The following is a 24,708-nucleotide window of genomic DNA, read 5'->3' as shown; positions in this document are numbered from 1 at the left end:
CGGGTACTCTCATATCATCCTATCATCCCTCGTCTATCTCAGTTTACGTTTCCACTCCCAATATATCATATCAAATCCTTGAGATAATTGAGCACATAGACACAATGGCAGCCAACCCGCAATTCCTCACATACGTCGACGATCATAAAGATGATTATATAAAGAGACTATCTGACGCTGTCGCAATCGCCTCGTGAGTGTAATGCCCTCCATGTAGAGGCAGACTTGATGACTGACCATCCAATATGCCTGGGATAGAGTCTCTGGTAATTTAAGGTGAGCACTCAGCTATGTAAGGGGCTCTTTCCATCAGCTGATCATACCCCTCATATCTACAGCTACGTAAAAGATGTAGAAGCCATGGGTGAATACCTCGTTCAACAACTTACTGCCCTTGGCGCTACAGTCGAGAAGAGAGGTATCGGTAAACACACCTTGGAAGGTAAAGAAGTAGATCTCCCTCCTGTCATCATCGGCCAAGTAGGCAACGACCCCAAGAAGGTAAGCACCATATAATCTTGTTCTCGTTTGGCGGACCCCAGACTACAACCCTTCCTTTGATGATGATACTAATGGCGTGATTGCTGCCTGTAGAAAACGCTTTTGGTATACGGTCACTACGATGTTCAACCTGCCTTGAAAGAGGATGGATGGCTTTACCCCCCTTTCGAGCTTACACCCGATCCTAAAGGTTCAGGTAAATTGTATGGAAGAGGTGCGACGGATGATAAAGGTCCTGTGTTGGGTTGGATCAACGTCTTAGAGGCTCATAAGAATCTGGGTATCGAACTTCCAGTGAGCAGCAGTCAGCAGACATAGAGCTGGATGAGCTAGCTGATTCATGAATTCAGGTAAACTTGAAAATGTGTTTCGAAGGTATGGAAGAGAACGGTTCAGTGAACCTTGATAAATTCATCGAGTCAGAGAAAGACGAATTCTTTTCTGGAGTAGATTGCATGTGTATCTCGGGTGAGCTTGAAGTCTACGTGTAGTTTAGACAAAAAGCTGATATACTTTTATAGACAACTATTGGCTCGATACCAAAACACCATGTCTTACCTATGGTCTAAGAGGTATCAACTACTATGAAATCAAGATCAACGGTCCTGATAGGGATTTGCACTCTGGTGTATTTGGTGGTACGGTACATGAACCTATGACCGATCTCATTGCTCTGAGTGAGCTGTACTCTTATCTGTTGCCCCAAAGCTAAGCTAACTTGACCACGCTGTAGTGTCCAAGCTTGTTACTCCTTCTGGAGAGATCCTCATCCCCGGTGTCAAGGAGATGATAGCTCCTTTGACCGATGACGAGAAAGCCAAATTCGAAGCTATCCACTTCTCGATGTCGGACATCCACGGTGCAGTCGGTGGAGATGTGACGATCTCAAATGACACCGTAAAGACTGTAAGTCAGGAATATATCACGCTTTTGTAAAGTTGTGTAGTGTAGAAGGCTAACATCCAACTCACAGCTCATGGGCCGAATGCGTGCGTTACCTGTTGAAAGCCGCTGAGAGGTATATGTAACTGACAAGAATGATAGGTAACCCAAGTTTGTCATTACACGGCATCGAAGGTGCTTTCTGTGAGTGGCATTTCTCCGAAAAGGCCTTTTCTCATTGCTGACGATGAATCACAGCTGCTCCTGGTTCAAAGACCGTTATCCCGTGTCAAGTAAAGGGTAAATTCTCGATCAGACTCGTACCCAACCTCACAGTCGCTGGTGTCACCGAGCACGTTGTGAAATACGTCAAGGAAGAATTCGCTAAGCTGGGCTCAAAGAACACCTGTGATGTCTACTTGACCCATGGTGGTGAACCTTGGATTGTAAGTATGCAGTTAAAACCAAATTGATTGTCTTTGCTGATCCATCGTTGTACACAGGCCGATCCTAACGTAAGCTGGCACTATTCCACAGGCTCTATCCAGGATGCAGCTGATGCTTGACTTTATACGCATACAGCATTACTCATACAGGGCTGCTCACAAAGCTACTGAAGCGGTGTATGGACAAACTCCCGATTACACCAGAGAAGGAGGTATGTGGTGTTACAGTACCATCTCTCTTCATGTACAGCTCGCTCTAACGATATTTCATAGGTTCTATCCCCGTAACCCTTGACTTTGCAAACATCCTCAACCTGAATGTTCTTCTGCTTCCCGTGGGACGAGGTGATGATGGTGAGCTAATTGTATATATCTGATGGCGGAATACGTAGAGCTAATATGATATCTAGGTGCTCACTCGACTAACGAGAAAATCGATACCAGCAACTATATCAACGTAAGTATGATCGAAACTCAGGAGCAGATTGATGCTGATAACATGTTATCGTTTATAGGGTACCAAATTACTCGGCTCGTACATGTACGAACTCGCTGCCATCTCTAAGGATTAGACGTTAGTGGCTTGGTGTTTTGGGTGATTACAATTAGGATGGTGTTAAAATGACTCTCGCAGATCCAAAATCATGTATATAATGAATGCATACAACTAAACTTGACGAATTTGCGCACCGTATAGTAATTTTTAAGTTATCCAAACCCAGCTAAATCCAATGCTGAGATATATTGGGAAGTAGGTTCATTACCCTCATCATCATCATCCTCATCCTCCTCTTCTTCTTCTTCATATTCATCTTCATCTTCATCCTCGTAATACTCATCATCATCATCTTGATATTCACTTCTTGGTAATCTACCATCTTCAACAGTGTCTTCTTCTCCCTCGGTTGATTGGAGATCTGAAGAAGTAGGCGAGGTAGTATGTGTTTGTTCTCTTGATAATTTCAACGGTGAAGACTGATTTGACTGTGTGGGCGTTGGTGTGGTTGTCGATTTCGATTTCGGTTCAGGTACTTGGGCTTGCTTAGGTAGCGATTGTGATTGTGATTGTCGTTCAGATATAGAATGGAATGATACTGTTCTACCCAACTTGTTTTCATTTCCAATTTCACCCTGAGTCTTGACACTTTCATCAGCTTGTGACTGTTGGTTGTTGGTGGTGGTATCAGATATGTTGTTAACTGATTGACCTATTATACTTCCATCTTCATGTAAGGGGATTTTGTCTCGCCTTGAGTTGACCCTTGAAAGACCTATCATAGGTGATGATCCCATAGGAGGAGTCATCCCCTGCCCCGCTGTTGAAGGCGGTGGGGGAGGGAGGATAGGAAAGGTAAGTTTCATAGTTGGATGTTTGCGGATAGATAATGGATGAGGGAATGGGAGGGATGTTGTATTAGTGGTTGACTGAGTGGATGAAGATGATAGAGTCGAACCGGATCGATCTCGTGATTTACCCATGTTACTACCACTGATATTACCTTGACCTGACTGGGTGGTCGATCCTGGCCATAACCATCCTGGATAAGGAGTTTGGGGTAAGATCAATGTTGGATCGGAGGTATTGAGAGATAAGAATGATTGGATGAATGGTAAAAGAGGAAGATCGAGGTATTCAGGTTCGAAACTGTGATATGTACCGTTCATTCATGAATCAGCTCAGCTCAGCTCGAGAAAGATATGATCGTATTGTGAAGGGAAATTTCAGACTCACCGACATATCTCGTTGATTATACATTCCATATTCAATCCTTGTAATTTCCTTAGACAGGCTACGATCAAGGTGGTATGTGAGATCCCATCGATATCTGATATGTATAGTGGGTATGATTTGATATCGAGGATGATCTGAATCATGAGAAGAAGGTCACACGTTGTCAGTCCAATCAGGTGACCTGTGACGATATACCAAGTAGAAGAATATCATGTATATGGGGGAAGAAAGTTACAATACCAGATGGATGAGTATGTGAGGCCAAACTCACCTTCAAAACCTCCAACACTTCATTCTTACCCATTCCCAATTTCTCTTCACCCATTTCCTCAGCTTTGATCCATTTTATCTGTATCCCCCTCCTCCTCGACCATAACATCAGAGGATCATCCTCTTTCAATGCTTTCTTCCTGAGTATTACGATTGTCTTGAGGCTCAATCGCTCAATGAATGACTTATTCCTCGGGGCGGGGATCGAGCCCCGATAGAGTAACTCGGGGCCATTCGAAGTGAGGGATGAAGGGCAAGCGACGATGGAGAAATGGTATGGTGGAGTGAGCATTGGCTATATCATTGATGGTGACTGGGAAAGTGATCTTGTATATTCGGCAGACGATGTGTGACGGACCGTTGATCGATAGGATGGCTTTGTTATGGATAGTCTCGAATGAAATAATAGTAGTATAGTAAATGATTGATCAAAAGCCGTGATATGAGCCTCATCGTCATTCTTCGTTTCTATCATTACGTTGGGATGTGATTTTTCACCAATTTCCCTTTCATAACCGCATTAACCAAACATTGATCTTTCCATCTTGGCAACTGTATTCTTTCTTTCTTCCTATATACTGTCATCTGTAGCTTCCATTTGTTTGCCATCCCACTAGCGGACCCCATTATACGATGCTGTGAACTGGGTCACACACACCAGTAAGACCGATCAAAACCAGCTCAATTGCACTAGCAGAAATCCATTGACCCTTAGATCCACGGTAACCCGTAAACAAATCTACATCCTCTCACATCGACGACATACAGCGTATTCATACATCAACCAGGATGCCAAAACCCACTTTCCTTCAAGCGGTGCTAAACAAACCTACCAGATCATATGCGGATCCATACCATTCATCACCATGGTCAGATCAAGGTCAACCTCAGAATCCTTACTACACCTCTTCCCCCTCCTCAAGATATGACGACCATTTCAATCAATATAGTCATGCTGGACCTAGTAAACCTCGTTCGAGAGGTCCTTCGTCGACCGTATCGAGCTCAGCAATGAGTGATGGACAACCGGGCAATACAATATCGACGGGAAGTAGGTTTCCCAAACCTGCTAGAAGGGTAGTTAGTAATATCACTTTGAGGGATGGTCAGATCATACATGATAATCCTCCTCTACCTAAATCACCTAGCTCAGCTGTCGGAACCACTAGAAAGAAGTCGATCAAAGCACCTAGTAAAGCTGGAGGAGAAGAAGATGGTAGACCCGTCTCGAGAGCAGGGACAATCAAGAAGAAGAAGAAGCCAAAATCAACCATTCACGAAAATGACTCTATATCTGTACTTTCTTCACCTACCTCCACGACCATATCATTACCTATGCCCCCACCGATACATTCAAGGAATAGTGGATCTTCTTCTTCCGCACCTTCATCCCCTGTTCCTCCCTTGTCACCCATCACTCCGACCCATTCAGAGACGATACGGCAGAAGCCTGTCCGGCCGAATTACATGAAACCGCTGATACTCACGCCGCCAAGCTCAGAGATGTCGACTCCCAATTCCTCAACGCAGCAGATGTCAACCGTGAAATCCCCTCATGCATCTGCGCCAATTGAACAGACAAAACAGATACAAGCGCCTCAAGTGGTAATTGGAAATGCGGATTCAGGCGAAGAAGAGGAAGAAGATATATTCTATACCCCTAGAACATCACTGGAAGATCTTCAGCTGCCCATGCCCATTTCTACAGAGAGTGAAAACCTTACTACGCCCAAACCCGCAAATCCATCTGTCGCACCACCTTCATTCAACTTTTTACCTCCTACTCCGGCACCTATACCGGATCCTGCTCAATCGCCATTTCATTCTGAACCTTCGTCCTCTAATAGCTCTTCTTTGCATCCTGATCGACCGTTCGTCTCTCGTCAACCATCAGACACTTCATCTTCACCTATACAGACAAGCAATTTGGTACAGATGCTCAAACATGGAGACGAAGACGACGATGCGCAGAGTGCATCTGGACAAGCTGGATCGGACGAAGACGAGGAATCAGATAGACAAAATGCGCTTGATCGTCGAAAGAGTGGAGCTTGGTCCAAACCATCTTCAGTCGTCGGTCGCTCTACTCCCCCTTCATTAGATGGCTATGCCTCTCGAGCACCTTCGCGACAATCCACCGCCAGGCATTTCTCACGTCACTCCTCTGAAGAGTTCCCAGGTGTCAGAAGACCTTCTGTACCTAACTCCGAAGCGTCGTACACTTCTGCACCCAATCGACCCGAGGGCAGTATAAAAGGTTCTGGATCGATAAGTGGGTACGGCAAAGGCGGATGGGCCGCAGCTCATTCAGCTAGGTCTAGGCCGTCCTCTCCGATCATGTTCATGCCTGCTTCCGGCGGTGATGGATGGGCGGAATTCCAACCTCCTCCACCTAGACAATCTAAATTCACGCCGCTACCTTCTGCATCACTCTCACCGACTTTCGATAAGATAACCGATGGATCGAGATTACCTGTGTATGGGACGAGCTCAAGAGAGAGTCAAAATGGTTATCCTCAGGGGTTGAGACCACCAAGTAGAGGTGATTCGTCGCCTAGCGAATATTCTCAATTGTCCGATGGACTGGAAATGCCAAGTAGGTCGTATCTCAAGAAAGATTACAATAGTCAGGCAACAAGTGAGAGTACAACACCGTTCGATGGAGGAAGAGAGACAACTAGCCCGGAACCTGGAAGTTTAGCTTTTCCCATTGCCCGTGTAGGATCACTCAGTATCAGTCATTCGACGACTTCGCCATCTTTGGCTAGAACACCGTCAAGGATTGGATCTGAGATATACTCATCTCGTCCAATGTCTCCTTCAATGGACTATTCCAGACCAACTTCATCAATGATGAGTCATCGACCGCCATCTGTCATGTCTCACGCACAATCTACCTCGCCGATGACATTCAACCCACCATCGTTCCTCAACCCGGATCTACTCACCATCTTACCTGAAATGACGAACGAAGATTCCGACAGACTGTATCGATCAGCTGCCTCAGAAAGCGGCGGTGGTGGTAAAGGTAGAAGAAGTTCAATGCAAGATTGGGGGTCATACAATCCATCTCGTAGATCTAGTATATTCAGGGCGAAGAGTGAGGTGGGGCATGATGACGAGGAGAGGGTCATACCCCGGATGCCTACTAGACGAAGTAAATCGGTTGCTGGATTTAGAAATCATGATTACTCCAAAGATAGGAAGTGGGAAGGAGGTAGTTATGGGGATGGAGTATTAATGGAATCAAATGGGAGGGCTCCTGAGAGTATCGGTGGATACACGTCAGTCAGCTATTCAGATTACTATTGTTTCAAGCTGACATCCCCCCTTGATGACAGTAATCTCGTGTTGCCCTCTGGAGCATATCGACCTATCAATCCGGCCAAATCTGCCAATTCCAATGGACTAGACTCACGTATCCTCGGTATGCCACATGCTACGATGGCGTCTATCGTACTCATCACGACTTTCTCAAGACATTCTTCTACACCTGCGCACCTAAGAGACCAATTGCCGCCTTTGGTCGATTTCAGCTCCCATCTCAAACCACCGACCAAAGTCGGTGATTCCCAATTACTAGTTCAGGTATATGCGGTAGCCATCGATCAGATTGATGTGAGGGCTTTGGACGAGAAAGCGAGATGGGAAGTTGGCAAGTATGTTCCTGGAAGAAGCTTCATCGGAAGAGCTTTGACTGTGGGAGCAGATGAGAAGGAAGTGGTCAGAGGGGATTTGGTCATTGGGATACTCGATATTCGAAAGGTGAGATGACTATATCAGGACATGTAGACAAAACACTGACCCAATGGGTTGATGAAACGATAGAGCGGAGCATTATCAGAATACATCGTAGTGGATCGCCGACGTATCTCAAGAGCACCGTTCCCTACTAACTTGTCACTCGAACAACTTTCCCTCCTCCCTCTACAGGGAGTTGCTGCAGCCAGAGCAGTCCGAACTCACCTAATCAAACATTCTCGCGCACTGATTCTGAATGCCCATCAAGGTGTAGCGGCGTTGGTATGTCAAGAGATGTCAAGGAACGGTGTGAATATCACAGCTGTCATTCCCGGAGGAGACGATTCGCACGAACATCATAAAGCATGTATGGACAATGGTGCGAAGGGTGTGTTGATGGGTAGTCCAGCAGCTGTCATGTTGAGTCTTGAAGAAGGCGCTTGGGATCACGTGTTTGATACGGTTGGTGGGAGTCGAGTATCTGATGCGGCAAGGAGATTGCTCAAGGATGGTGGAAAGTGAGTCAATCCAGCCTCTCAACCAAGGGAATACCGCTATCAAGTGTCAAATGCTGATGCATCCATGATGTAATAGGCTAATATCGACTATCAAACCTGATTCTTCCTCTTCGTCTCCTACCACGCCAACTTTAACATCTCGACCTTCCGGATTGAAATCCCTCAAAGCAGCATTCGGAGGATCCAACTCCCGAAGGAAAGATTCCAAATTCATTTCTGTCGAATACCTCCCTCCGACAGGATCGGGTGAACCTGAAGTAGACAGTTCAGGGATGGATTACAGAGATATAATGGAAGAACCTTGTATGGCTATTTTTAGACCTGTCATTCCGGAGTATATATGCAGAAAACATACTTCGATGGTACTGGGAGGAGAAGGGGATGGGAAAGTAAAGACAGTAGTGAATTTCGAAAAAGGACATGAGATCTTCAGGAGGGATTGGGAAGGTGTGAGAGTTGTGAAGGTGATTAATTAGAGTATACATTATTGTATTCTCGTGAGTTGCAGCGAATACCTGGAAGAATGTATCATGCGGTACGATACGTTTTACCTGTCATATCGAACAGGATGCAAGTACAGGCTATGACTTAATATGATTTTCTGATATCTAGGGCATACATCGATTGCATTGACCGTATCGAACGGCGATTTACTACTAAAGCAAATAATACAAATATACAGATGCTTCATTCTAACAGAAGAGTTCATTTGAATGTTCGAATCACCCCTCAAAGGTCCCGTAATCACCTAACTCCTCTTGCGCTTGGTCTCGATTCTGCTGATTTTGAATGTGATTCTGATTATTGAACCATCTCCCCGGTGAATTTGGACTTAGACTACCCCAACTTGAAGGAACGAACCTCGCACTTCTACTTCTCCTGATTAACGGTCCAACTATTGGCGAATTCTCTAATCCTATTATGTTCATATTAATGTTGAGACTTGTGGATCTGCTTGGTAAAGTCATTAGAGGAGGTGGGAGATCGATGATAGATGAGGAAGAAATCGAAGAGACCGATTGATCATCATCTTCTTCCTCCCCAACCTCATTCCCATCGAGGTCATATACTTCTTGACCTTCTAGGTTATCTAGGTTATCTAGGTTGATCGTATTTCGAGGGGGGCTATACGATGATTCATCTTCGGTTGTATCGTACCCCTCTTGCTCATAGTCTTGTTCCTCTTCATCATCATATAGTTGATCTTCTTCGTATTCATCTTCATGCGGATGTAATGACGACCCGTCCAAACTCCTCCTTTCTAGCCCATAGCCAGAGGACATCCCAATCTCAGTCGAAGAAGTGAATACATCTCCTTGGTCCGCTTCATACCTCATTCCCTGTTGGTCTGATCCAACCAACTGAGATATGGCACTATTGTCCATGCGCCCATCGATCGTATTACCACGACTACGTACACGTACAGATCTCAATGTCCCTCTTGAGACGTGTCTCCTATGCTGACTCTGAGGGTGGAAACGTACTGAACCAGGTGTATTTCTAGTGGAAGTTGATCGATATCTCACCGAAGAGGGCGTTTGCGCCAGAGGGAGCTTGTATGATAGATTTGCAGTGTGCGAAGATGGAGGTGGAGGGAAGAGACGAAGTAAGAGAAGGTATGATAGCTGTATCAGAACGAGATGTACATTAATGATTGTTGATGCTGGGCAAGACACGTTAGAAGAGGAAGACTCACATATTCTATTATTGATAGGATACTTGTCTAAATCGTCAAATATGAAGTATCAGCATTGATACAATTTATCAACAAACCCGGGAAGTGCGACGAAGGAATAACACAGATACATGACTGTTAAAACTTACAATCATCAAATACTTCCCATCCCTTCCCGCTTCTTTGTTACTGTCGTCTCCACCCCTCGTCATAAACCTCTTACATCCCTCCCAAATCGAATAAATCAACGTCAATCCACAAAGTAACATCACCCAACTTTTCTTGTACCTCCATCTCGTGGTAAATCCCACATATACCAGAGTGATTATCCTAATGAATGATATGAAGCTGGTCGAGAATGACAGGCTTGAGAAGTGCCTGTAGGTGTAAAAGGTATCTATAATGACCAAAAAGAGAAGTGGATATGCTCGATTTAAGATGGTACGTCTGGATTCGTAAGGTTGAGAGGGAGGTAGCGAATCTGGAATGGAGATCGGTGTTGGATCGGTAGGAGGTGCGGTCGAGTTTGAAGTAGGAATGTAGATAAATGCTGGTCGAGAATGGGGTTGTGTTTCAGCTTGAGGATGAGGGTGCAATTGGCCGGTCAATGGTGTCGAGGTCGGGGTCGAAGGTTTCATAGTGCTGATGACGGTATAATCATTCTCGTTTCCCCCTTTCGTAGCGCACTACCATAGCTCGATGAGCCTCATCTCGTGTTACCTTAAGTGAGTGGAAGATTGCGAGATGAGGGAGGAAAAGGGTGATGAGATGGAAATCATTTGGCACGTTCCTCCATTTCATCTGGTCCGATCACGACGCGAATGATTTCATTATTATCACATTGTCACCTAAAAATATATACATCGTATCGTAATATGATATTTTATCGTATCAGAGGAACCTACGTGGTTGCAAACAAAGTTGAAGGAAAGCACATAATACTAAGGGTATGCACAAATGATAGATAAATGGGGTGAATTGTCCTTTATGATGACGAAGTTAATGAGAAAATGTAAAATTGTCCTAGTGGCTGAAGACTAAAGGTATATATGATTACAATGTTGTCTTTTCGTTGTCGCAACTCTCTCATCTCCATTGGGGTTTACTTGCCTCTCCTGCTGTAGCTGCTATACTTGGTCTTGGACCTCTAGGTAATCCAGATGTCGATGTAGCTACCAAACGCAAGATTAAAAGGTATGTCAGCTCTATCCGATCTTACGACTGATTCAACTTTTCAACTCACACAACATCGAAGATCTCGGCCCGCCTATTCTCCTCGCTCCACTAGCTAGTATACTTGTATTCCCTCCTGACGAAGAAGAAGGTACAGGTAGTCCTTTGAGTGATAACGACAAATCACCAGATCCAGTAGCAGAAGCAGAGTGAGGGTGGAAAGATGATGACGATGGTAACATCGATAAACGTTGTTTGGGTCTATCATGTCTTGCAGGTCCAATCATCGATACTCTTCTGGAAGGTAAGCTGGACGATGTGTTTCCCATCGACATGGACGAGTTGGAGTTTGAAGAAGAAGCGAAAGACGATAACGGTATTTTAACATTGGCAAATACCGATGAATTCGAAGTCGGAAGATTACTTTTAGCCGCTGAAGCCGCAGTGGGTCTGAGGAGATTAGTCATTGACGTTGAATGTGATAGGGAGGTTGACGGTCTAGATGATGAAGGTACAGGTGCACTGTGTAGTTCGCCCAATGGTCCAGGTCGAGCAGGACGAGCGGGAGGACCCATCAAACCTGGACCTGAAGGTCGACCTAGACCTATTGGCGATTTTGTAGGTGATTCTTCAGCGATGGGTTCGATAGACTGTTGAGCTCCCATATTACGCATCATCCTCATTTGTTTCCATGCTGGAATTTCTGTTGTGTTCTCGCCACCTGTATTTGGTGGTTTTGCTGAGCTAGGAGCTGGAGGAGGAGGAGGATTACCTAATGGGCGGAGTGACGCTGGGATTAGTGGTGATGAGGATTTTGGCTGGACAGGCTTGATATCTTCCCAATCTGAAGAAGCTGACGAGTCGTTCCTGATTGATTCCTCAGCATTCGTCGAAGGACTTGAAAATACGGGACAATCAGGTGCGATGGACCTATCATCTATTTTCCCTTCTCCAGCTTCGTCCCTCCATCTCAGACCTTTCTTCTCACTAGGTGCAGAGCTAGAATTGCCAGATGAAATCCCAAACAAACTTGGTCGAAGTGGCATAATTTTCTTGGGCGAGATTTTCTTCAGGAATCGTTTGGGGGAAGTAGATTGTCTGACTGAAGGTCGACGGGGTGAAGGAGCAGCTAACGAGACTGGTAATCTTGTAGGAGCTACTGATAAGGGAGCTGGAGATTCGCCGAATAACGTAGATATACTCGTATCAACAGTATTCAACAATGAATGCAATTTTTTGACCATCGTGTCAGGGTCTGCTGACCCGTCTGAGAGTGATGATACCTCATTATGAAGTAAAATTGAGAATCTTGACAGGAGCGAGGCAGATTTCGTAGCCATGTCAGCTTGTTGGGCAATGTAATCTCTTAGACCTCTTTCTTTGGCTGCTGCCATACTTCTGATGACGTGAGCTTGATGCTCCATGATCGCAATTTGATGTTCGTATTTAGCTTCTGAAAGATCCTTATCGAAATTTCTCTCTTCAGCTTTCTTTAGTAGATTACTCAGAGTGATGTGTTTTAAGGATTTATTCTGAATGCCAGATTGGATCTCCGAATTGAACCGATATGACTGATCTTGTTGTTGTATCAATGATCTGATATGGTTCTTCTCCCTCTGAGCATCTTCCAATGATCGACCAGACTGTATTTCGACCTCAATATCTGCTAATCTAGTCTCCAAAGCTTCCACTTGGAGTACTGACCCATTCCATAACGCATCCATCTCTGTACCTTCAAGGATGACCGGTAACAGCTCATCCAGCTCCTTTTCCACTCTACCTAATTCCTCTGAAGCGTCGGTTCTAGCCTTGTTCAGCCTACGTTGTTGCATTCCTGACGAAGCATTATGTCCAGCTGCTAGTTGACCCTCAAGTGATTTGATCGTAGCTTCCAGCGTGACAATTTTCTGAATCCATTGAGCGGTTCGTAGTTCCACACCAGCAGTGTTCCTCGATACCTTCGTAGACACTTTCTTAGCTTTATCAGCCCAAAGTAAAGTATTGTTGGTTTCTTCGATATCTTTCGAGCTCGGTGAGATACAATTGATCATCACCGTCCTACAATTACCACCCAGGGAGAATTTCAATAATCTGGTGAGTTTTGAATCCCTGTATGGGACATGTTGACGTACACCTCTAACAGGCGGTTGACACAGAGCTGAGATACATCCACTGAGAGCCAATAGAGATTTATTGATGTTGGCACCTTCCTTCATTCGTTGTCCACGGTTGACTGAAGCTTTTTCACTTCCTGCTAAATCGATAATTGACAATGTCGCAGAAGTGGAGCATTGAGTTACGGTCGACTTGATTACATCGACATCTGATCCTCTCTCATTCCTAACTACGTTGATCTGTAAGACCAAATGTGATCTTGATGAAGTCGAATTTCGAGCTGTGAATGATGTACTCCTCCTTTCGTTACCGAGCATGACTAGAGCCATAACTTCCTCCACTGATGTTGGTGTCTTGTTGGTCACATTGGCGACTTTTACTCTTTCTTTCTCATTTTCTAACAATTTCAGTCCACCAGGTGGACAAGCTGGATACTCATCACTCAACAGATCTCTGATCGTTTCATTGTAAATCTCCACCATTGACATCTGAAAGTATGTATCGTATTGAAGCTTTGTATCTTCCACCAAGTCGAACAGTTCTCTCATTGTACGAACGATTATACCAGGTTCTTCTTCTGTCCCGGATATAGTATGCGTTTTACCACAACCAGTTGCCTATGTCCTGCATTAGCTCGTCATCTGGTTAGCAGTCAAAAAGTGAGAGTGCTCACTCCGTAAGCAAATACAGTAGCGTTATATCCATCCAGTACACCAGGTAGAAGTGGTTTAGCCGTCCTTTCAAAGACTTCTTCCTGACTCGCTTCCATACTGAACACTTGGTCGAAGACATACCTATTCTCACATGTGTCAGCTTCCGTTATGGCATGGTAGTAACAAATGATAGCTTACTTTCTATTCTTATATCTTCTTCCAGCCATAAACGCTCCTCTCCTATTCCCACTAGGATCTTGCGGTTTATCAAAATCTAATTCTCTACTATCGATGACCTCTGCATTGCACTCATCCATCAGGTCCTGTTCCCATTGACTGATTGATCCCAGAGGTTGGCGTTAACTTACCCACTACGTTCCTCAATGCTCCCGGTGCTGCAGGTCTAGTCGATGATGTACCTAGATTTCCATCTCCGTAGAAGAACGGCTGATTGGTGGGTTGGACTATGAATGGTAGTTCCTTGGTAGGATGCCATGGTCGACATCGGACTAAATGGCAAGTAGGAGTCAGCTAGGAGTGATACCCATGTTGGAATAATGGCTTACCGGCTATTTGGATCGCATTAGCATCCATATTTGATGATTATGTATCGATAAGATGAGAAATGATAGTATATAGTTGGTAGGTTGTACTTGAAGAGGAAGGCTTGTCGTTATAGCACGGTCATAGGTTGTTTACTCCGGGAATGGTCCACGATCCACGGATCCTTCGTGCTCTTTTGGGTGTGTCGATCACCACTGGGATTATGATGGTCGTATCTATCTATCTATCTGATATATGCTATAAGGAGTGAATGTGGTAAATGACTGTCATAAGAATCTAGGTATTATGTATGTATGGATAGTTATTGTCAGTGCATGGGTACGAGTTTGTTTTCATCATTCAACTTGATCAGGGTTGAGAAATCAAACGCGGTCTAGTACAAGTATACGTGTGAGTCGATCGAATATCTTGGGGGTGATTTCCCCATTTTATCCCAATCTCAATCCAGGTTTGTTTGGTTCTGCGCGTCAGATAAGATGGGACTGGTGAGCGTGGATTCAACGATGCGAGTTACGTATGTATGTCATGCATGCATGCTTGCTCTTGTTATACTGCTAGCTCACCATGGATGTGTGGTGCATGTGAACTCGGGTAAGGTGCGATGCAGTCTGATTCATGTACCGAGCATTTCGGGCTGTAAGATTTGCTTTTGACACTGCTTTGGATAGGAATTGCATCCATCATCACCGGTTGACCGTAGATCGCTATGTGCTTCTGCAATTTTGATAAGATAGATCGTCATCCTTTTTATCCAAATTTCAATAAATGAATATGGAAAGAGGTCCTCTTTACAAGATCTACTCCATATTCACGGATTCTTTCCCTAGAGGGTCAATCAGTAGATCTGCAGTATGGACAATAACCCCAGAATAGCTATCATCGGTGCAGGGTACGTACAGTAGTCCCATCCTCTGAAGTTTCGGCGAACGAGTTGACTGATAGCAATCACAAAAATGCAGTTCCGGTGGAATATTTGTAGCACTCTCTTTACAACAGGGAGGTATGAATGATTTCGTCGTAAGTTCATGAGGGTTAGCAGCCTTGGTATTGGTGTCTGACTGAGTTGGGATAAAGATATTCGAGCGAGAACCAGGTGTAGGAGGTGAGTCAATTCAATAATTGATCACCAAGCCTTTTTATAATTAGTCACTGAGAAGATCATTCCTACTACAGGGGTATGGTATCAAAATCGATATCCGTAAGTTAGAAGTATCTATTCTCGTCCACCTGTGAATGTTTGTAGGAGCTAATACTACCAATTCAGAGGCTGTCGATGCGAGTGAGTGATCTATGATTTTACCTCATCAACGAATGACGGCTACAATGTGAGATAGTATCGATGCACTTTATCACTCCCACTCTCGATTCTCTCATGATTAGGGCGAAAGTCATCCACCGAGGGAGACCATCCAGCAATGTAAGTTCAAACATGCTTTCCAATTCAACTTATCCTCCTCTCCCAATACATTGCTTCTCTCGCCCTTCTCTCACCTTCCCCTCACCTTCCCCTCACCCTTCCTTCTACACTGTGCTCTCCCTCATTCCTCTACTTGACGCCATCCTCGTCTCGCCTCTTTTCTCCATCCTCACCTCCTACATCCACCTCAAGCTGACGCCCAAAACAAAGACTGGCACTCCATTTGCGATCAACAATCACTCCTGACGTAACACCTCCCTCAGATCATCTACTTGGAACCCTTCTACATCAAAGTACAACCTCGTCCTATCGAAAGGAGGCGAGCAGGTTCAGGAGAAATGTACACACTTGATCTCTGCCATAGGGGCATTCTCTACTCCTTCTAAGATCGATATACCCGGTATAGACCTATTTAACGGTAAGATCATCCAGCCCATTTACTGGCCTGAGGAATTGGGATTAGACGAATTGGAGGGGAAGAAAGTTGTTGTTATCGGGAATGGATGTACTGGGTAAGCCTCTTGTCAATGTTTGTTTGTTTACAGCTGTATTCTGCATGAGCTGAGTAGGATGAGGATGGGAAAATAGGACCCAATTGATTACTGCTTTGTCCAAAAGACCTTCTATCCAAATAGTGGCTGTATCAAGAAGTGTAAGATGGTTAGTACCAAGGTAAGTCTTATCAACACCGGCAACCGTACGTCACGCTCTAATATGTCGTTTTAGTTCGTGAAATTCTGACCGTTGAATACCAATAGTCCAGCAAAAGAAGGTCCACATACGACCCAATGGACTACAACTCAAAGATTTCTCTATTCTGTACCGCCTTTCCGATGCTTAGCGAGACTCGGGGTCTATCTATTTATGGAGATGTACTGGATCCTGTTCACGAAAGAGGATAAAAGATTGCCTATAGCCAGGAAGATTCAGAAGGTGACTCTCAAGCTGTATTTCAGTTTTGGTTTATGACGGTTATTGATTCAATGGATGTGATGATGTGATATAGAAGTTCGCTACGTTCATGTATGATTCCGCTCCTGAGGGACTAAAGGATAAGATCGTACCTGATTTCCGTAAGTCCCCTTCTTCCGTTGAGGTGGGACAAAAGCTGAAGTTAGATGTAGCTCTTGGAAGTAACAGGATCACCTTTGATGGGTATGTCGTACCTTCGTCGCTCGATATTGAAGTGAAAGCATGATACTTGCTGAAATGGGTATCGCAATCAAAGGTTATCTGAATGCTCTCAAGCAACCTAACGTCACACCCATTTGTGGTATTCTACAACGTATCGAATCTGAAGGTATCGTGTTGGGTAATGGTAAGTATATATATTGTATATCACGTTGGAAGGACCGCACATTGACTGGCCAACGTTTCAGGCAAGAGGTATGGTGCCGACTATATAGTTTTGGCTACAGGTTATAACACCGTGAGTGGCCATCTCGTCAAGGATATTCAACGAATAATCGAGCTGATTACCATTGCTTAGGCTGCGAGTCTCAACATCCAAGGAAGAGAAGAATATAACATGACAGGCAAAAGAGATAATCTGGAGTACTATCATGGTGTACGTCTACGCGACCTTTCTTTCTGGTCAAATAATCGAATTGCTGAGCTGATGTTTGCGATGATGCAGATGGCTATACCTGGTTTTCCAAATTTCTTCAGTTTACAAGGTAACAATAGTACAGCAGGGCATTGTAAGTCACTTAAATCTATATGAAGGGTGTGCTAACTTTTTCATTTTCGGTCTTTTCAGTTAGTTCATTATTCCAACTTGAAGTCCAAGCTGAATATATAGCTTCATTGTTATCTAAATCATCGAAATTGGGCAACGTAGTGATTGAGGTGAAAGAAGATTCTACTAAGCGATATAATGAGTGAGTTAATGCTAATCCCGTGCTCACCTGATGACCCCAAAGACGATATCTGAAGTTGACATTATCCGTTTCTGATTGATAGGTGGATTGACAGTAGAATTGATGATACTGTATGGGCAGATAAACAAAGTTGGTATCATGCTAATGGAGGTCAAGGTAGAGTGTTTGTGAGTGTCCTTCTCATGACTATGTAACCCGCAAGCTAATCTCAAATGGTCAGACCCACTGGCCAGGTCCTGCTACATTGTATTGGTGGATCAACAGGAAGATCAATTGGGATGATTGGGTGATCACCAATTGATTGTAAAAGACTGAAATGCATCAATGGGTTATTCATCTATCCTTCTATGCACATACTATGATCTATTGCAATTCCATTCAGAGCTCTATGACCCCTCGTCAAATGCTTATTATCTCATGGTACAGAAGTGTGCACTTCGGGTGGAGCATTTCGCTTAGGTTTCTCTTTTTTGCCTTCTTCACCTTGAACTTCATCTGCACCATGATGATGCGCTGCTTTCTTGACGTGATCGCGCTTGACCAACATACGAGTCCATGCTCTGTCGATTTCAAGTGGAACAAATCAGCTTCACCATCTTGTCGCACGAAGAAATCCACTCACCTCTCATATTGTACAGCTGGACTGACCGCCGCACCCAATTCCAAAGCAGCTTTCAACGGGAAATCAATATCCCTCAATACTTCTCTAGCTAAGAATACCACATCCGCTTTTCCTTCTTCTATGATATCGTTGGCTTGTGCAGGTTCAGTGATGATACCAACAGCGCCAACGAGGATGTTAGATACGTTTTGCTTGATATGTTCGGCGAAAGGCAATTCTACATAAGTGAGTTAGTTAAAGTAAAAGATGAATAAATTGGACGGTCTATTGTGCGATATGATGACTTACGATAAGAGGGTCCAACTTTGACTCTTCCTTTCAAATCATTGCCACCTGAAGAAACGTCGATCAGGTCCACTCCTAGATCAGCGAGTTTCTGAGTCAAGTAGGTCGTTTGATCAATTCCCCTATATGTACACCATGATCATCCTAAGTACAACTTGACATAAAACGACGAGACCAAACTCACCACCAAGCCCAATCACCATTTTTACCCTTCTCAGCTCCTAATTCTTCATCTAACCAATCGGTAGCTGATACTCTGTAAAAGAGGGGTTTTTCCCATTTCTCCCTCAAGAGCTGAGCGAGCTCAAGAGGTAATCTAATTCTATTGTCTAGCGAGCCACCATAGGAGTCGGTACGTTTGTTGGAAATAGGATCGACAAACTCGTGTAATAGGTATCCTACAATCATAAAAACAGAATTACATCAACATGAGTTCACGCAAGTCTTAAAGCACTTATATACTTACCATGAGCACCGTGTATCTCAATGAAATCGAATCCGATCTTCTTACATCTCTCTGTAGCGTCCGCATAGGCTTTCTTGAGGTTGTTGATGTAATCTGTGGTGATCTCGACCGGTTTGGCGTATTTGCCTGGGTTGAAGGAAATTGCGGAAGGAGCCTGGACTGAACGTACGATTCCACACCATTCAGTCAACGATGATCATCCACAAATGGAAATCACAAGTTGTGATTGACTCACCATTGTTTGGCCAACCTCCATTTTCTTCACCGACTACATCCCCACCGTCGTATCCCTCATCTTCAATAGCCTGTCTCAAAGTCCACGGAGCGGGGTTGGAAGCTTTTCGACCTGCATGGGCAAGTTGAATACCGATAATACCCCTCAGACCGTGAACGTAGTCTACGACTCGTTTGAGAGGTCCAATCTGAGAATCATCCCATATTCCCTGTACCATCATGCGATATGTCAGCTTCATTCCCTACATGGGTGATGTGGGAAGGTACTTACCATATCTTCAGGTGTAATCCTGCCCTCGGGTACAACAGCAGTAGCCTCAACCATTATACTTCCCCATCCTCTCATGGCCATCGAACCTAGATGGACGAAATGATGATCCGTAGCTTTTCCCTCGTCGGATGAATCTGCACGAATCGGATCAATCAGTATGTATCTACTTTACATAGTCAAGGCAGAACATGATGACTCACATTGACACATCGGGGCTACCCATGCTCTATTAGGAAACTCGACACCTCTGATAGTGAGAGGTTCGAACAACTTGGGGGGATTCTGGTTCTGCTTGTATACACTGGGATCGAGTAGTGATCCGACAGGTTGTAACTGATCTGGCAGATAGGTGGGATAGCCATCCACTTTCTTGGGTGGGTATGGGAAGATGGGTTGAGAAGATTTGGTCATTTCGGCTTCGGGTTTGACTTTACTGCAGCTTTTGATTCTGTGCTTTAAAAGAGAAGAGGATAAAAGGGATGAACACCTGGGACAGCACGAGGTTTGTATATAGTTTCGTACTGATTGACTTTTTCTTTTGCTTAATAATCTCGTCACCATCCAACATTTGTCAATGACACCCCATCTCACCCTCCCTCCACTTGTCCGTCCATTTATCAGTTCAACAGGTAAATACTACATTTCGTCATTCACCGTGATTTGCGGAGGTGCCCGAGTATCCCGGATATCACCGTGGGAAGGTTGACCGTGTTTTCACTGACTGGAGAGTAATGTTCTCAAACCTTGAGATGGGCGTTGTTGACATCGATTATCATTACGATATCTTGCATCTCATCTCGATATTTTGATGTTTTCACTCCACTCCACGACGACATGTGAAATGTCACAACGTGATCAAAATGGTACAACACCACCACCTCCATCGACCTCATCCACTTTCCCACTATCCTCTCCCTCATTCTGGACAGAAGCAGCCGCAGTCGTGTTGCCCTCCCCTCCTCCGCTTAAGAGAGTCCGAGAGGATCTCAGCTCACCTCAATCGGACTATACAGTATTCCCAGAGATAGACCAAGAGCCACGACCAGAAGTCAAGAGAGGTCGATATGATTCACCATCCACTTCAACCACTTTATCGTATCTACCCAAACGGAGTGATTTCTTGGATTTGGATTTAGACGATCCTCATTCGTACCTTGCCAATCCCGAATATGCTCCTAACAAATTCGGTGATATAGGAGATTATATGAGAAAGAAGGAGATCAAAGTCCAAACTCAGAATCGTGATATAGCTCTTGCATCAGCCATCGAAGGTCTTCCTCAGATCTTCTCAGGTCTATCATTCTATATCAATGGAAATACCACTCCGCCGATGGAAGAATTGCGCAAAATGATCTTACAACGTGGTGGAGAGGTCAGACCAGTTTTGAGAAATAAGGGGATGGTCAAGTTTATCATTGCGCCGATGTTGACTCAAAGCAAATTCAAGCAGTTCCAGAATTACAAGGTAGTAAGGGAAGGATGGATAACGGAGAGTTGCAAAATGGGTAAATTGCTGGATTGGAGGAATTGGAAATTACAGATTATGGGTGGGTGGGAACAGACTAGTAGGAAAGGCTTTGAAGGGTTCTTGAAGAGTCAACAAACACCTACGCAGCTGGCGAATCAGGAAGAGGACGAGGAGGAAATAGAGGAATGGAAATTGGATGGATCGAAAGGTATCATACCTAAAGCAGCATCGTCGAAAGCGTCCGAAGCGAATTCCAAGCTTGAGCAGATTCCAAAGGAAGAAGAACTGAAAGTCAAAGTACCTAGTCCGATCAGATTGCCAATATCGACCCAATCTCTTCTCGCTTCTCATCCCTATCGGACATCTGCCATACCCATCAGCCCTCAAAAAGCTCCTCGTGGTACCGCCTCTCCGGTGAAACAAGGATCACCTTCTCCCGCTCCTCTACCACCGAAAATCCAGAAACCAGAGGGGACTTGGGAATACTACTACTCGAAAGAATCGAACGAGCATGCCGCTCAAGCTTTGAAGAACGATCAATGGCGTATAAAGAATACGGCTGAAAGGGGCAATGAAGGTGGTTTTATCGATGGATACTATCAGAACTCTAGGTGAGCTTTTCGTTTTTATTCCCGAGATCCACTCATCCTAGTGAACAAGCTGATTTAGTGTATTTAGGTTACATCATCTGGCAACATGGAAATCCGAATTGAAAGTCCTGGTAGCAGATGCTCAAAAACGTTCAGAGGAATTATCATTATCTGCTCCTTCATCGAATACGATATCTCCTTTCTCCTTGGCGAATTCAGCATTACCATCTACCAGGAATATAGATCCAGCTGGGAGTGGGGCAAGAGTGATTTTCCATGTTGATTTTGATTGTTTTTTCGTTTCTTGTGGATTAGCAACTCGACCTCACCTGAAAGGTAAACCCACAGTTGTGTGTCATTCTCAAGCGGGAAAGAACGTAGTTAGTACTTCAGAAATTGCTAGCTGTTCCTATGAAGCTAGAGCCAAGGGTATCAAGAACGGTATGAGCCTGGGTAGAGCTAGGACATTGGTTGGGGAAGAATTGCAGACTATACCGTAAGTCCATTAGCTCTATTGGCATTGACTATCATCTGGTCAGATCATGACAGTTGACACTTGAATGGTATCAGGTACGAATTTGATACGTACAAGAAATACTCCTTGGCATTTTACACGGTATTGATGGGTTATGCGGACGAACTTCAAGCTGTGTCGGTGGACGAGGCGTTGATCGATGTGACTAGTGCTGTGAACGCTAGGGCTATGGCTCCTGAAGAGGCATTGGCCACTAATCAAGTGGAATCCTTCAATGGAAATACAACCAATACAAGCAAAGCTCGAGATCCGGCATTAGAAGTTGCTGAGAAGATTAGAGATGAGGTACGGAAACTTACCGACGGGTGTGAAGGTGAGCTTGAAATTCTATTACCTTAATGAGCACGACGGTGAGCTCACGGCAAAATTCTGACAAACAGTGTCAATCGGTATATCGCACAATATCCTCCTCGCCAAATTAGCCACCCGATCTGCAAAACCAGCAGGCGTAGCACACCTCTTACATCCGGACATACCGAAATTCCTCGCACCTCTGGATGTCGAAGATTTCCCTTCTATTGGACATTCGATCAAATCCAAAATCGAGGAGAAATTTGGCACCACCAATGTGGAGGGATTATTGGGTGTGAATAAACTGTCGTTTCAGCGTGTGCTCGGACCAAAGACTGGTGAGATGGTGTACGGATATCTGAGAGGTATAGATGAGAGAAAATTAGAACCTGATAGAATCAGGAAGAGCATTAGTGCTGAGATGAATGTGAGTGACACTGATCGCATTCGTGGCTTCCCTTCTTTCTTACTTCTACACCTATTAGTGACTAGATACTGAACCTGTTCTGCCTTTAGTACGGAATACGATTCCAAAATCATGATCAAGCTGAAATCTGCATCAACGATCTAGCTTTGGAAGTTGCAAAAAGAATGAAAAACGTCGGTGTGAAGGGGAAACAAATCACTCTGAAATTGCTGAAGAGACATCCTGATGCCCCGATAGAACCGCCTAAAGTGAGTATTCTTCCTTCATATCCTGATCTTTCGACTCTTTCGCGATGTGACTGGTGACGGCCAACGGTACTGATGTTTCGAAACTTGCAGTTCCTCGGACACGGGTGGTGCGAGACCTTCAATCGATCTTCTTCGATATCAGGACTCCGAAATAATCCCACCGATGACCCCGAGGTGCTTGCAAGAGAAAGTGTCAAATTGCTCAAAGCACTCAATCTCGATCCAGTGGAATTGAGAGGTGTGGGTATACAGGTTACCAAGCTTGATACGGAGGATAAAGACAAGGCCAAAGAAAGAGAGGTCGGTCAAGGGGTTTTGAGATTCCAGCCGAAACGACTTCAGAACGCCATTCAAGCGCAAGAGAGCATTCCCCCATCTGTCGAAAAAAATGAACCGCTTGAACCCGATATTCCGGATTCAGTACAGGCAAATGAACAGCAGTCGCATTCCCTATCTCCAAGCCGCTCACCTGAAGTCGAGGGACCTATCGATAAATCACCTACGTCTCAGCCAGAAGCCGGTCCTTCGCGTCTGCCCGCTACCGAAGAAGATGAAGGCATCGATCCTTCTTTTCTTGCCGCTCTACCTCCATCACTCCAGGAAGAAGTCCAACGCGATTACGCCTGCGCAAAGGCTCAAAATCGATCATCTCGCGCAGACTCTGAGAGGCCAACTTCCAGTGTACATGTCGAAGAAACCGCTACTCGAGCCTCCACAGTTTCACCTGTCAAGAAACAACATGCTGCAGCTCACATCACTCGGCAGCTACGACCAAAGTTGAAAACTCAACTGAAGGCTAATCAATTAGCCAACAGACCGTTGTTTAGCGCGTGGAATAAAGCTCAGGCGAAAGATGATGGTTATGTGTATGAGCAGGAAATCGTAGATTTGACTTCATCGGATCCGCTACCCGTTGAAGTCCAGGATGAGGAGATCGGAGGGTATAAGTTGAGTGAATTGTTGGAATTGGGTATAGATAAAGAAGTGTTCGAAGCTTTACCTGATGATATGAGGAAAGAAGTGATTGATGAAGAAAGACGTAAAGCCGGTAGAAGGAAGATTCTAACTAGACCGGGAAACGGTAGATTAACTTCCAACTCAATGTCTGTCTCACCTTCCAAAGCTGCCGCCGCAGGTAGCAGAAGTAGAGGTCCATCTGTACCTTCCAATGGGAAGAAAGTAACAGATACATTAGCGATTACCATATCCAAGCCTCTTAAACCTGCTTTATTCAAATCTACCGAGATTGAAGATATACTGGGTGTGATTGAGAAATGGATCGAATCGCGGAATGGGTCCAGTCCTGCTCAGCGGGATATAGATAAAGTTAAAAATTGGTTGATCAAGACTATGAGTACGTCAGGGGTGATAGGAGGGGTTGAAAGGTGTATAGAAGTTGTAAGGTATATGAGGATGATATTGAGGGAGAAATACCCTCTACAGGAGGATATGGTCTTCAAGAATCAGGATACACGCACGGAAGAGGAGGGAGAAGGGGATGAAGATGAAAATCGCGTAGGGAGATCTTGGTGGGTTGTCTGGAAAGATTATCAAGACGCGGTTCAGGAGAGGGCGAAGAAGTCGTTCGGGGCAGAGTTGAAGATATAAAACGTCTATCTTCTGGACAGTCTTGTACTCGTATATACTCTTGTGATGCGGTTCTGTATTTCGGTGTCATCGGATCATTAGATATTGTTGTTGTAC

At 44.6% G+C, this 24,708-nt stretch overlaps 8 protein-coding genes across 8 annotated transcripts; 4 read left to right on the top strand and 4 right to left on the bottom strand.

Moving 5' to 3' along the window:
- Window positions 1-104: 104 nt before the first annotated feature.
- Window positions 105-2,401, top strand: I203_104136 (uncharacterized protein; the record flags this gene model as incomplete). The annotated part of the gene is made up of 15 exons (XM_019144272.1): window positions 105-193; window positions 259-276; window positions 339-501; window positions 595-795; window positions 852-969; window positions 1,023-1,178; window positions 1,235-1,407; window positions 1,475-1,490; window positions 1,546-1,587; window positions 1,642-1,829; window positions 1,887-1,898; window positions 1,966-2,041; window positions 2,103-2,183; window positions 2,240-2,286; window positions 2,345-2,401. The coding sequence occupies 15 exons, from the start codon at window positions 105-107 to the stop codon at window positions 2,399-2,401; spliced, it is 1,437 nt and encodes a 478-aa protein (XP_019007321.1).
- Window positions 2,402-2,537: 136 nt separating this feature from the next.
- I203_104135 (uncharacterized protein) lies at window positions 2,538-4,123 on the bottom strand (the record flags this gene model as incomplete). The annotated part of the gene is made up of 3 exons (XM_019144273.1): window positions 2,538-3,474; window positions 3,562-3,695; window positions 3,833-4,123. 3 exons carry the CDS (start codon window positions 4,121-4,123, stop codon window positions 2,538-2,540), a joined length of 1,362 nt encoding a protein of 453 aa, XP_019007322.1.
- A 497-nt stretch (window positions 4,124-4,620) lies between these two features.
- On the top strand, window positions 4,621-8,566 carry I203_104134 (uncharacterized protein; the record flags this gene model as incomplete). Its single annotated transcript, XM_019144274.1, has 4 exons — window positions 4,621-7,115; window positions 7,173-7,596; window positions 7,660-8,090; window positions 8,167-8,566. The coding sequence occupies 4 exons, from the start codon at window positions 4,621-4,623 to the stop codon at window positions 8,564-8,566; spliced, it is 3,750 nt and encodes a 1,249-aa protein (XP_019007323.1).
- Window positions 8,567-8,812: 246 nt separating this feature from the next.
- On the bottom strand, window positions 8,813-10,403 carry I203_104133 (uncharacterized protein; the record flags this gene model as incomplete). Its single annotated transcript, XM_019144275.1, has 4 exons — window positions 8,813-9,451; window positions 9,515-9,715; window positions 9,787-9,813; window positions 9,915-10,403. 4 exons carry the CDS (start codon window positions 10,401-10,403, stop codon window positions 8,813-8,815), a joined length of 1,356 nt encoding a protein of 451 aa, XP_019007324.1.
- A 448-nt stretch (window positions 10,404-10,851) lies between these two features.
- I203_104132 (uncharacterized protein) lies at window positions 10,852-14,300 on the bottom strand (the record flags this gene model as incomplete). The annotated part of the gene is made up of 6 exons (XM_019144276.1): window positions 10,852-10,937; window positions 11,009-13,670; window positions 13,727-13,847; window positions 13,905-14,004; window positions 14,075-14,215; window positions 14,273-14,300. The coding sequence occupies 6 exons, from the start codon at window positions 14,298-14,300 to the stop codon at window positions 10,852-10,854; spliced, it is 3,138 nt and encodes a 1,045-aa protein (XP_019007325.1).
- Window positions 14,301-15,121: 821 nt separating this feature from the next.
- Window positions 15,122-17,868, top strand: I203_104131 (uncharacterized protein; the record flags this gene model as incomplete). The annotated part of the gene is made up of 17 exons (XM_065517472.1): window positions 15,122-15,159; window positions 15,230-15,287; window positions 15,345-15,372; window positions 15,514-15,549; window positions 15,651-15,687; window positions 15,951-16,199; window positions 16,276-16,359; window positions 16,446-16,620; window positions 16,694-16,760; window positions 16,822-16,842; window positions 16,916-17,005; window positions 17,067-17,116; window positions 17,177-17,254; window positions 17,324-17,387; window positions 17,447-17,567; window positions 17,650-17,734; window positions 17,788-17,868. 17 exons carry the CDS (start codon window positions 15,122-15,124, stop codon window positions 17,866-17,868), a joined length of 1,362 nt encoding a protein of 453 aa, XP_065374290.1.
- A 114-nt stretch (window positions 17,869-17,982) lies between these two features.
- On the bottom strand, window positions 17,983-19,856 carry I203_104130 (uncharacterized protein; the record flags this gene model as incomplete). Its single annotated transcript, XM_019144278.1, has 8 exons — window positions 17,983-18,127; window positions 18,190-18,406; window positions 18,478-18,596; window positions 18,659-18,872; window positions 18,941-19,099; window positions 19,176-19,383; window positions 19,446-19,579; window positions 19,646-19,856. 8 exons carry the CDS (start codon window positions 19,854-19,856, stop codon window positions 17,983-17,985), a joined length of 1,407 nt encoding a protein of 468 aa, XP_019007327.1.
- A 430-nt stretch (window positions 19,857-20,286) lies between these two features.
- I203_104129 (uncharacterized protein) lies at window positions 20,287-24,612 on the top strand (the record flags this gene model as incomplete). The annotated part of the gene is made up of 6 exons (XM_019144279.1): window positions 20,287-21,524; window positions 21,592-21,999; window positions 22,074-22,351; window positions 22,419-22,756; window positions 22,846-23,004; window positions 23,095-24,612. The coding sequence occupies 6 exons, from the start codon at window positions 20,287-20,289 to the stop codon at window positions 24,610-24,612; spliced, it is 3,939 nt and encodes a 1,312-aa protein (XP_019007328.1).
- Between the last annotated feature and the right edge of the window lie 96 nt (window positions 24,613-24,708).

The sequence above is a fragment of the Kwoniella mangroviensis genome (assembly GCF_000507465.2).
Source record: "Kwoniella mangroviensis CBS 8507 chromosome 1 map unlocalized Ctg01, whole genome shotgun sequence".
Lineage (NCBI taxonomy): Eukaryota > Fungi > Basidiomycota > Tremellomycetes > Tremellales > Cryptococcaceae > Kwoniella > Kwoniella mangrovensis.
This window is presented reverse-complemented; position numbering and strand designations above follow the sequence as displayed.